The sequence below is a fragment of the Oncorhynchus tshawytscha genome, linkage group LG29 (assembly GCF_018296145.1).
Source record: "Oncorhynchus tshawytscha isolate Ot180627B linkage group LG29, Otsh_v2.0, whole genome shotgun sequence".
In the NCBI taxonomy this organism is placed as follows: Eukaryota; Metazoa; Chordata; class Actinopteri; order Salmoniformes; family Salmonidae; genus Oncorhynchus; species Oncorhynchus tshawytscha.
The window spans coordinates 3,115,985-3,128,989 of record NC_056457.1 but is presented as its reverse complement, the minus strand read 5'-3'; the positions used below and the strand labels follow the sequence as shown (position 1 = coordinate 3,128,989).

General features: G+C 42.1%; 1 protein-coding gene across 3 annotated transcripts in view; it reads left to right on the top strand.

Moving 5' to 3' along the window:
- Window positions 1-3,794: 3,794 nt before the first annotated feature.
- LOC112228035 (rho GTPase-activating protein 12) overlaps window positions 3,795-13,005 on the top strand; it is a 90,497-nt gene continuing 81,286 nt past the window's right edge. The window contains exons 1-2 of one of the 3 annotated variants that reach the window (XM_042308704.1): window positions 3,795-4,002; window positions 6,845-7,703. In XM_042308704.1, the coding sequence (XP_042164638.1) occupies window positions 6,954-7,703 (750 nt within the window). In that variant the 5' untranslated portion in view covers window positions 3,795-4,002; window positions 6,845-6,953. The remainder of the gene's footprint in view (window positions 4,003-6,844; window positions 7,704-13,005) is intronic. The other 2 variants (XM_042308703.1, XM_042308705.1) reach the window with 2 other exon arrangements.

The window sequence follows — 13,005 nt, the reverse complement described above, 5'->3', positions numbered from 1 at the left end:
GCTGGAGTTCTGTCTTTGGGTTGTAAATCAAATGATTGTCTGAACTCATGGGGTGTTTATTTATTTATTTATATATATATATATATATATACAGTGCCTTGCGAAAGTATTCAGCCCCCTTGAACTTTGCGACCTTTTGCCACATTTCAGGCTTCAAACAAACTGTATTTTTTTGTGAAGAATCAACAAGTGGGACACAATCATGAAGTGGAACGACATTTATTGGATATTTCAAACTTTTAACAAATCAAAAACGGAAAAATTGGGTGTGCAAAATGATTCAGCCCCCTTAAGTTAATACTTTGTAGCGCCACCGTTTGCTGCGATTACAGCTGTAAGTCGCTTGGTATGTCTCTATCAGTTTTGCACATCGAGAGACTGAAATTTTTTCCCATTCCTCCTTGCAAAACAGCTCGAGCTCAGTGAGGTTGGATGGAGAGCATTTGTGAACAGCAGTTTTCAGTTCTTTCCACAGATTCTCGATTGGATTCAGGTCTGGACTTTGACTTGGCCATTCTAACACCTGGATATGTTTATTTTTGAACCATTCCATTGTAGATTTTGCTTTATGTTTTGGATCATTGTCTTGTTGGAAGACAAATCTCCGTCCCAGTCTCAGGTCTTTTGCAGACTCCATCAGGTTTTCTTCCAGAATGGTCCTGTATTTGGCTCCATCCATCTTCCCATCAATTTTAACCATCTTCCCTGTCCCTGCTGAAGAAAAGCAGGCCCAAACCATGATGCTGCCACCACCATGTTTGACAGTGGGGATGGTGTGTTCAGGGTGATGAGCTGTGTTGCTTTTACGCCAAACATAACGTTTTGCATTGTTGCCAAAAGGTTCAATTTTGGTTTCATCTGACCAGAGCACCTTCTTCCACATGTTTGGTGTGTCTCCCAGGTGGCTTGTGGCAAACTTTAAACAACACGTTTTATGGATATCTTTAAGAAATGGCTTTCTTCTTGCCACTCTTCCATAAAGGCCAGATTTGTGCAATATACGACTGATTGTTGTCCTATGGACAGAGTCTCTCACCTCAGCTGTAGATCTCTACAGTTCATCCAGAGTGATCATGGGCCTCTTGGCTGCATCTCTGATCAGTCTTCTCCTTGTATGAGCTGAAAGTTTAGAGGGACGGCCAGGTCTTGGTAGATTTGCAGTGGTCTGATACTCCTTCCATTCAATATTATCGCTTGCACAGTGCTCCTTGGGATGTTTAAAGATTGGGAAATATTTTTGAATCCAAATCCGGCTTTAAACTTCTTCACAACAGTATCTTGGACCTGCCTGGTGTGTTCCTTGTTCTTCATGATGCTCTCTGCGCTTTTAACGGACCTCTGAGACTATCACAGTGCAGGTGCATTTATACGGAGACTTGATTACACACAGGTGGATTGTATTTATCATCATTAGTCATTTAGGTCAACATTGGATCATTCAGAGATCCTCACTGAACTTCTGGAGAGAGTTTGCTGCAATGAAAGTAAAGGGGCTGAATAATTTTGCACGCCCAATTTTTCAGTTTTTGATTTGTTAAAAAAGTTTGAAATATCCAATAAATGTCGTTCCACTTCATGATTGTGTCCCACTTGTTGTTGATTCTTCACAAAAAAATAGTTTTATATCTTTACAGTGCCTTGAAGCCTGAAATGTGGCAAAAGGTCACAAAGTTCAAGGGGGCCGAATACTTTCGCAAGGCACTGTATATAACCCTAGGGAAATTGATGCACTGCAGTGTACCATAGCATTATCAAGTGCTTTCTGTAGCCTTGGTTCCCAAGTTTTTACGCTGGAGATGAAACCAATAGTCTCAGAGAGAAGTGCACTGCTTACTCATTTATTATGGTCAACGTTTGTTTCATCAGGAAAGGGAAGGTAACGCTCTCCAAGGTGCATGAATTGAGAACTGAAGTGAACAGGAAATTCCGCAAATCTTACAGGCTGACTACACCGCTGGCATCGCAAAATACATTTTGATATCTATATAAAATCATTGCACCCACACTGCTGGCGCGCCAACATGCATCTGCATTGCCAAAGGCTAAAATAGAAGTCAGTTATATTTCTGTTACAGGCTGACTACACCACTCCATTGTGTGCGCAAGCGTTGCAAAATAAATTTAGAAATGTTATTCAATTATTGCACCCACACTGCTCGCTTGCACCAACGAGCGAACGCGTTGGGGCAAGTCAGTAGAAGGGCTAGAATAGAAGTCAGTTCTATTTGTGAAGCAGATCCCGCTGCAAGTCCTGCCTCTCCCATCTCATTGGTTTATAGAAGCATGTGCCATCATTGTTTATACCCACGTGGGTAACTGATAGAGCTCAAGGTCAGTGGCACCTAATTTATGAAAGTTGCCAATCGCAATATAAAGTTAGAAGAAAAAACCTGGAAATAAGAGATGACTAGAAACAATTCGGTTGACTGTTTTATGTGTGGATTAATTGGCGGAGTGTAGGACCTTGTGCATTTCAGGTAAAATAACAAATCAATGTTCGTATCCCAGGACAAATTAGCTAGCTAAAAAGGACAAATTAGCAAGTGCAAGTTAACTTAATTGCCATACATGTTTAATGCTTTTCGACCTGTCCAAAAATGAATGTAATTGGTTCAGAGATTGTTTTGATATTTTAACCTTCGTGTTGTGATCGCGTTTGGTGTGGGGGGACAAAATACATTTATGCACGATGGCGTACCCGGTTTGTGTTCCGTTAGAGAACAGTGTCAAATTGATTCACCTGCTTACTGTTAAAAATGAGCGTTCCCCTTTGTGGTTGGAGTTTTAACTCGCATATGGGATCCATATCTCATATGAGTCACTACACCTTTGATAAAACAGTATATGTGAGAGAAAAAAATGATTGCCAATTCCTAACAGTAGGTTACTTTCATTCAATGGGCTGTTGGATGCACTGGCCCATTCATACCAGCAGAGCACGCTTTGGTACTGTCACATTTTATTTTATTTAACGAGGCAAGTCAGTAGTTTACAATGACGGCCTAACCCGGTCAAATCCTCTCCTAACCCGGACGACGCTGGGCTAATTGTGCGCCGTTCTTTGGAACTCCCGATTACGGCCGGTTGTGATATAGCACGACATCGAACCAGTGTTTGTAGCGACGCCTCTAGCACTGAAGATTCAGTGCTTTTAGACCTCTGCGCCCCTCGGAGCCCTAAATACTAGAATAACGGCACCTGACGAGTGAAATTCAAATTATTGTGCATTTTGGTCTTGTGTTTTCAGTATTTGTTTTACTCGGTCAGCTGTACCAGGACTAAGAAAGAAATGCATTTTAATATTGCAAATCCTAAATCCCCCATAATCTATTATTCAATCATTAGATATTTGTGGGGGCATTCTCGAAATGTCTGTCACAGATTTGGACAGTAACAGATGGTGGGTGACTCAAGAAACTGAGATGGTAAATTATTCATTAATATGAGCTCTTTATGGAGCTCAGTCTTGAAGATCACCAGACAATTATATTTGTCATTACAACTTAAATATATCATGGATATCAACCCCAGCACTTTAACGGGATATAGTAGCCTATAGGCTAAACCAAGAAACCACATTGGTTACAAATTAAACTGTAATTTGGAACAAATAACCTTTTTGCACAATTAAGAGCAATGATTGAATTTCTTAAAAAATAAATCCAGTGGCTGCCAAATTGAAACTGGTGCAGCAGCACTGCAACTGAGAACGGTGAGACTATGGACCACGAGAGGGCAAAGTAGGGGTATCATCCATCATACTTGGCAGACAGACAGGCAGGCGGATGGGAGAAGAATAGACCAACGCAGCGCTCACAAGCGATAGCACCACAACTGGGTGGAAACGAGGCAGTGGATGGATGGCATGGTTGAATATCGAATGCCAGCCTACTATATATTTAGCAGTTTAGAACACTGAAATATCTGGAGGAAAAGTTCCGCCGAAAACAACCGCCGTTGACTAGCGTATCCTTTGGAGATAAAGAAGAAACCATTCACAAGGTGTGTAGGCTACATATAATTTGTCTGGCTATCCGTTATTTTTAAACGCAAAACCGCAGATACTAGCTATTTGCTACTTCCAAAGTTACTTTGTTGCAGTACGTTGTTGCGAAACAACTGGCTACTTTTTTAGTTTCTTCGACCTCGAATTTCATAACGGAGGAGAGTGCATTTAAACCTATGCTGCTGTTATGGTGTAATTTAACTATTTCTATAAACGTGCGGAATTCTATTTGATATTTGGACTACAACGAACTCGTGGCATAGGACAGTGCTAATATTGTTTTGGTTGTCCATCCTTTGGTTTTCACGTGATACGCCTATTGGCTTCATTTCTGTGCTTCACGATGCTTTCTTAGCATAGATCATTGTTATGAAAATTATTCCTAACAGGTAGCCTATAAATACTGTGATATTACATCTTCGTGGTTCGGGAATTTTTTATTTCACCTTTATTTAACCAGAAAGGCAAGTTGAGAACAAGTTCTCATTTACAATTGCAACCCGGCCAAGATAAAGCCAAGCAGTGCGACACATACAACAACACAGAGTTACACATGGAGTAAAACAAACATACAGTCAATAATACAGTATAAAAATAAGTCTATATACATTGTGAGCAAATGAGCCTTTCTTGTCTCGTTGGTATCTTTTTATGAAACTGAATATGGATTCAAATCCATTGTTGTATTTCAAGAGTCTTAGAACTCCTTTGGCCGAGGACTCCCCGGGAACCCCCCAGAGATTTCCCCAATAAGGCAACAAAACCCTAGGCAATCATGGTTTGGGTAATTAACTTAACAGGTTAGAATAATTACTTTAAGGTTAGGAAAATAGTTAGGTTAGCTACTCGTTAACAGTCGTGGCGACATCTGTTTCGAATAGAACCACACTGGGACAAAGGCATGTAGAATCTCACGGTATTTTAATGCTTGTGTGGCCAACAAAGCACAGATGATATAATAGTAATCCATCCTTCATCCCCGGACCATATGACAGGTCACCCAGTCTGTGTAATTACTTATTCTTTATAATAATAATAATAAATATTGCTCTACATAGCAATCCATTTACTGTGTGTTTAGCTGTGGATGAAGAGTGCATCACAATAAGCAGATACTTTAGATCTTGTTGGTGCATAGCATATATGGGTGAACTGAACATCAAGGTAAGCATGAAGAATTCCCTATGGTAGGCTGTATGAGAGAGGGCAATCAAAATAAATCACCAAATCAAATGTTATTAATCACATGCTTCATAAACAACAGGTGTGGACTAACAGTAAATGTTTACTTTTGGGTCCTTCCCAACAGTGCAGAGAGAAAGAAAATTGATAAATAATAGAAAATTAAAACATGTAATGATGGATAACTTGGTTATATACAAGGGGTACTAGTACAGAGTCGATGTGCAGGGGTATGAGGTCATTGAGGTAGAGGTGTACAAATACTGTAACTAGGAATAAAGTGACAGAGAGCAAACAGTAGCAGCAGTGTATGTGATGTGTCAATTCATATAGTCCAGGTAGCTCTTTGGTTAACTATTTAACTAACTATTTAGCAGTCATGGCTTGGGGGTAGAAGCTGTTCAGGGTCCTGTTGGTACCAGACTTGATGCATCGCTTGCCACGTGGTAGCAGAGAGAACAGTCTGTGACTTGGTTGGCTGAAGTCTTTGACCATTTTTAAGGCCTTCATCTCACACCACCTGGTATATAGGTCTTGGATCGCAGGGATATCAAGCGGTGATGCTGCCAGTCAAGATGCTCTCATAAATCATAGCCATAATTCTCATAGCCATAATTCACAATTCTGTGGTATAGCCTAGTCTCTGTCACTCACACTCACTCTCAGATTTACTGTAACTACCATATATCTATTATTGATGGGAGTCTGTTGTTCACTATTCAGCAGTGGCTAAATCTGTGTGTTCATGAATCTGTAGATGAGAGGGACATCCTTCTTATAGATACAGGCATACAGTCATGCCTCGGAAAAGCACCTGCTTTCTCCTGCCTGTGTTTCAGGATGTCAGATTGCAGTGGAGGCAGTCTGACAGGCTGTGTGTGTGGGTGGGGGTCAGGCTGTCCTCACCTGTGTTCCTGTGAGGTTGGATAATCGTGTTAACACTGTGGATTTCCTATCCAGTCATATACTGTTTCTGATCCTGTGGACTTAGTTGTTTTTGAAAATTAATTGTTCCTGGAAGATCCTCATTTACTGACATGTCTGGAAATAGCTTGTGACATCATGCTAGGGAAAGGGGGATACCTAGTCAGTTGTACAACTGAATGCATTCAACTGAAACGTGCCTTCCACATTTTACACAAACCCCTCTGAATCAGAGAGGTGCAGAGGGCTGCCTTAATCAATATTTTGGCGCCTGGGGAACAGTGGGTTAACTGCCTTGCTCAGGGGCAGAACGACAGATTTTTGCCTTGGGGATTTGATCCTTAGGGATTTGATCCATCAACCTTTTGGTTACTGGTCCAACACTCCTACCCACCTGGCTACCTGCCAACCCTAGTATTGTCTGTTGAAAGAAACTTGTAATAAAGCAGAATTTAAAGGCAAGTGTTGGTGTGGTGAGTAGTAGTGTCTGTTTGTGTGTAATTGCCATTCAGACAGAGGGCTGTAAAGTACTGTCTTTTTGCAAGTTTCAGGTTTGTCTGAATGGGATGAAGGTAGAAATTAATGCCTTGGTCTGTGTTGAAAGAAGGTACCATCACGCTCAACCTTAAACAAAAATAACCTTTGGTGGTAGGCAAATATAACCAACAAATAATGCAGTCAAATGCTTAAAAACCTAACTGAAACCTTTCCCTATTCCCTCTCTTCCTGAAGTCTAGGGGAGCCCAGTGAGAGATGTCGATCCCCCCCAACCTTCTGATTCTGAACACCACCTAAAGGTCAGAGGTTGAAGGGTCAGCGGTCAGGGGTGGTCAACACCATCATGGCTGACAGTGAGGGGCTTGTCAGCGGTGGGGTTGATCTGCCCATCCTCGCACCGGGCCAGGTGTACGTGGAGGTGGAGTACGACTATGAGTACAAGGCCAAAGATAAGATGATCTCCATCAGACAGGGGGAGTGCTACATGCTGGTCAGGAAGACCAACGAGGACTGGTGGCAGGTACGGAAGGAAGAGGGGATAAAAGCCTTCTATGTCCCAGCGCAGTACGTCAGGGAGGTGCGCCGGGCGCTCATGCCCCCACCAAAGACCCTCGTGTCGGACGGGATCGGTGGGACGGTCCGGGTAAAGCCTACAGTTCTGGATATCTGTAGCGCGTCCAACGAGAACCTCAACAACAGGCTACCTCAGGAGATGTCTAGTTTTGGGAGCCCGTCACCCACCTCCACGCCCTCGCCCTCTTGGGGGCACGTCACACCACCTTCTCTGCCCAAGGATGCCAACCAGAACCCGGAAAGCCCACGGGAAAGCAAGCCCCCTGGCGTAGCCGATCTGGTGCTCCTACACAACAACAAGAACCATCACCACAGCAACAGCTCCAAGTTACCGCATATGCGGGCGGACTCTCCGCCTCCCAGGGCCCCCAACAACCACCATATAAACCACAGCAAGAGCCATGACTCGGACCGGACTCTCTCTTCTCCTGGGGACTCACCGGGGGAGGGGTCAGAGAAACTCCAGAACGACTCGGAGTCTGGAGATGACCTGAGCAGCAGCTCTACTGAACACATGCAGGTAAGAGACAGTATGATGCTGCTGTTCCTAAATGGGAAGTGATTATTACAACCCTTTCTCTATCATCATCCTTAAAAAATATATATATTTCCCTGGCTAGCAGGAAGACACTAGCTTGTGAGTGTCCTTCCCATCTCTCTCTCTCCCTCCTGTCAGAGTAGATGTTGAGTGATGGAACATCTCTCTTCCACGGTCCCCTGCAGAGCTGCCTTCATTCATCAGCCCCCGTGGAGAATATGGCTTAATTCCACCCCATTGCGTTGAATACTTTTTGCCAGATTTGACAAGAGCAGCAACAGTTGCTGCAGGTGCTTATTATAAAAATTTAAAAACACCATTACCCTTGGATCTAGGGAATCGGTTTCTGTTCTGTTCAGCAAGCGTTGGTACAGATTTGTTATTTTGGGAGGGTGGATGTTTCTCCTCTGTATGTGTTGAGGGTGTTCATAGCACCGCTGGTAAAATGTAGGGTCTTCTAATTGAGTGTGATTTGTAGGATAGGGAGATATACTGGAGAGACATGTTGGTCCATCAGGCAGGTTTTGGATGTGGTTGCTGATAAGGTCAGTTTCGAGGGGCCAACTTCAACTGTGAAATAGAGCACGGATGACTTTGGAGCCTGAACCTTACTTTGAACTAACAGGTCGCTGTCAATGGCTCTTTGAGCCTCCAAGTCTAGAGCAGAGGAGTACGTGAGTCAAGTGTCATCCTCAGCAACAGCATGTACAGTGCCTTGCGAAAGTATTCGGCCCCCTTGAACTTTGCGACCTTTTGCCACATTTCAGGCTTCAAACCTAAAGATATAAATCTGTATTTTTTTGTGAAGAATCAACAACAAGTGGGACACAATCATGAAGTGGAACGACATTTATTGGATATTTCAAACTTTTTTAACAAAACAAAAACTGAAAAATTGGGCGTGCAAAATTATTCAGCCCCCTTAAGTTAATACTTTGTAGCGCCACCTTTTGCTGCGATTACAGCTGTAAGTCGCTTGGGGTATGTCTATCAGTTTTGCACATCGAGAGACTGAAATTTTTTCCCATTCCTCCTTGCAAAACAGCTCGAGCTCAGTGAGGTTGGATGGAGAGCATTTGTGAACAGCAGTTTTCAGTTCTTTCCACAGATTCTCGATTAGATTCAGGTCTGGACTTTGACTTGGCCATTCTAACACCTGGATATGTTTATTTTTGAACCATTCCATTGTAGATTTTGCTTTATGTTTTGGATCATTGTCTTGTTGGAAGACAAATCTCCGTCCCAGTCTCAGGTCTTTTGCAGACTCCATCAGGTTTTCTTCCAGAATGGTCCTGTATTTGGCTCCATCCATCTTCCCATCAATTTTAACCATCTTCCCTGTCCCTGCTGAAGAAAAGCAGGCCCAAACCATGATGCTGCCACCACCATGTTTGACAGTGGGGATGATGTGTTCAGGGTGATGAGCTGTGTTGCTTTTACGCCAAACATAACGTTTTGCATTGTTGCCAAAATGTTCAATTTTGGTTTCATCTGACCAGAGCACCTTCTTCCACATGTTTGGTGTGTCTCCCAGGTGGCTTGTGGCAAACTTTAAACAACACTTTTTATGGATATCTTTAAGAAATGGCTTTCTTCTTGCCACTCTTCCATAAAGGCCAGATTTGTGCAATATACGACTGATTGTTGTCCTATGGACAGAGTCTCCCACCTCAGCTGTAGATCTCTGCAGTTCATTCAGAGTGATCATGGGCCTCTTGGCTGCACTCTGATCAGTCTTCTCCTTGTATGAGCTGAAAGTTTAGAGGGACGGCCAGGTCTTGGTAGATTTGCAGTGGTCTGATACTCCTTCCATTTCAATATTATCGCTTGCACAGTGCTCCTTGGGATGTTTAAAGCTTGGGAAATATTTTTGTATCCAAATCCGGCTTTAAACTTCTTCACAACAGTATCTCAGACCTGCCTGGTGTGTTCCTTGTTCTTCATGATGCTCTCTGCGCTTTTAACGGACCTTTGAGACTATCACAGTGCAGGTGCATTTATACGGAGACTTGATTACACACAGGTGGATTGTATTTATCATTAGTCATTTAGGTCAACATTGGATCATTCAGAGATCCTCACTGAACTTCTGGAGAGAGTTTGCTGTACTGAAAGTAAAGGGGCTGAATAATTTTGCACGCCCAATTTTTCAGTTTTTGATTTGTTAAAAAAATTGAAATATCCAATAAATGTCATTCCACTTCATGATTGTGTCCCACTTGTTGTTGATTCTTCACAAAAAAATACAGTTTTATATCTTTGTTTGAAGCCTGAAATGTGGCAAAAGGTCGCAAAGTTCAAGGGGGCCGAATACTTTCGCAAGGCACTGTATGTTACTCAGTGGTGAAAAAAGTAAAAGATAGAAAATGACTCAAGTAAAAGTCACCCAGTAAAATACTACTTCAGTATGTCTAAAAGTATTTGGTTTTAAATATACTTAAGTATCAAAAGTGAATATAATTGCTAAAATATACTTAGGTATCAAAAGTACAAGTATAAATCATTTCAAATTCCTTATATTAAGCAAACCATATGGTAGAATGTTCTTTTTTTTCTTCCAGATAGCCAGAGGCACACCCCAGCAGAGACATAATTTACAAACCAAGCATGTACACTACATTACCAAATGTATGTGGACACCTGCTCATCTAACATCTCATTCCAAAATCATGTGCATTAATATGGAGTTGGTCCCCCTTTTGCTGTTATAACAGCCTCCACTCTTCTGGGAAGGCTTTCCACTAGATGTTGGAACATTACTACAGGGACTTGCTTCCATTCAGCCACCAGAGCATTAGTGAGGTTGGTTCACTGATGTTGGGCAATTAGGCCTGGCTCGCAGTTGACATTCTAATTCATCCCAAAAGTGTTTTGATGGGGTTGAGGTCAGGGCTTTGTGAAGGCTAGTCAAGTTCTTCCACACCTATCTCGACAAACCAAACTCAGTTTCGTCCGTCGGACTGCCAGATGGTGAAGCGTGAATCATCACTCCAGAGAATGTGTTGCCACTGCTCCAGAGTCCAACACCACTCCAGCTGATGGTTGGGATTGCACATGGTGATCTTAGGCTTGTGCGCAGCTGCTCAGCTATGGAAACTAATTTCATGAAGCTCCCAACAAACAGTTATTGTGCTGACATTGCTTCCAGAGGTAGTGAGTGTTGCAATCGAGGACAGGCAACACTCGGCGGTCCCGTTTTGTGAGCTTGTGTGGCCTACCACTTTGCAGCTGAGTTGTTGTTGCTCCTAGACGTTACCACTTCACGATAACAGCACTTACAGTTGACCAGAGCAGAAATTTGATAACCCGTTGTTGGAAAGGTGGCATCCTATGACGATGCCATGTTGAAAGTCACTGAGCTCTTCAGTAAAGCCATTCTACTGCCAATGTTTGTTTATGGAGATTGCATGGCTGTGTGTTCGCTTTTTATACACTTGTCAGTGGCTGAAATAGCCGAATCCACTAATTTGACGGGATGTCCACATACTTTTGTGTATTTATAGTGTATGTTTAGTGAGTCGGCCAGATCAGAGGCAGTAGGGATGACCTTAGATATTCTCTTTGTGTGTGAATTTTCCTGTCCTGCTAAGCATTCAAAATGTAACCAGTACTTTTGGGTGTCAGGGAAAATGTATGGAGTAAAAAGTACATTATTTTCTTTAGGAATGTAGTGAAGTGAAAGTTGTCAAAAATATAAAAGTAAAGTACAGATACCCAAAATAACTACTTAAGTAGTACTTTAAAGTATTTTTACTTACATATTTTACACCGCGTTGTAAAGACCTCACAGCACTGAAACCCTAATTTCCTTCCCCTCTTGAGATTTAATCATGTAGCACTCCTCCTCCCACCCTTATGACATCATCATCAGGAGTGGCCCATCCTCCCATCTGAGGTGAAAATTAATGGACCTGTGAGTAAAATGACAAGACGAGTCGCTCCTGTGAAGGAGGTGGTGTTCTACGCTCTACAGAAAGGAATGGCGATGCTCTGCCTTCTTAACAACACTATCAACAAGGCAGGTCCTACAGACCCTAGTTTTGTCGCACCTTGATTACTGTTCAGGCATGTGGTCAGGTGCCACAATAAAGGACTTAGGAAAATTGCAATTGGCTCAGAACAGGGCAGCACGGCTGGCCCTTGGATGTACACAGAGAGCTAGTATTAATAATATGCATGTCAATCTCTCCTGGTTGAAAGTGGAGGAGAGATTCATCACTACTTGTATTTTTGAGAGGTATTGACACGTCAAATGCACCGTGCTATCTGTCTAAACTACTGGCACACAGCTACGATGTTTCAACGCCGATACCGATTATTGCAGGACCAAAAAAGCAGAGACCGATTAATCTGCCGATTTTTATTTATTTATATATATAATACCTTAATACCTTTTTTATTTATCTATTTGTAATAATGACAATTACAACAATACTGAATTAACACTTATTTTAACTTAATATAATACAACAATAAAATCAATTTAGCCTCAAATAAATAATGAAACATGTTCAATTTGGTTTAAATAATGCAAAAACAAAGTGTTGGAGAAGAAAGTGAAAGTGCAATATGTGCCATGTAAGAAAGCTAACGTTTAAGTTCCTTTCTCAGGACATGAGAACATATGAAAGCTGGTGGTTCCTTTTAACATGAGTCTTCAATGTTCCCAGCTAAGAAGTTTTAGGTTGTAGTTATTATAGGACTATTTCTCTCTACGATTTGTATTTCATATATCTTTGACTGTTGGATGTTCTTATAGGCACTTTAGTATTGCCAGTGGAAGCTATACTGTTACATCCGTCTCCTCGCCGCTACCTGGGCTCGAACCATGAACACATCGACAACAGCCACCCTCGAAGCAGCATTACCCATGCAGAGCAAGGGGAACAACTACTCCAAGTCTCAGAGCGAGTGACGTTTGAAACGCTATTAGCGCGCACCCTGCTAACTTGCTAGCCATTTCACATCGGTTACACCAGCCTAATATTGGGAGTTGAGAGGCTTGAAGTCATAAACAGCGCAATGCTTGAAGTATTACGAAGAGCTGCTGGCAAAACGCATGAAAGTGCTGTTTGAATGAATGCTTACGAGCCTGCTGCTGCCTACCACCGCTCAATCAGACTGCTCTAATATCAATATCAAATCATAGACTTAATTATAACATAATAACACGCAGAAATATGAGCCTTAGGTCATTAATATGGTCAAATCTGGAAACTATCATTTCAAAAATAAAACGTTTAATCTTTCAGTGAATTACTGAACCGTTCCGTATTTTATCTAA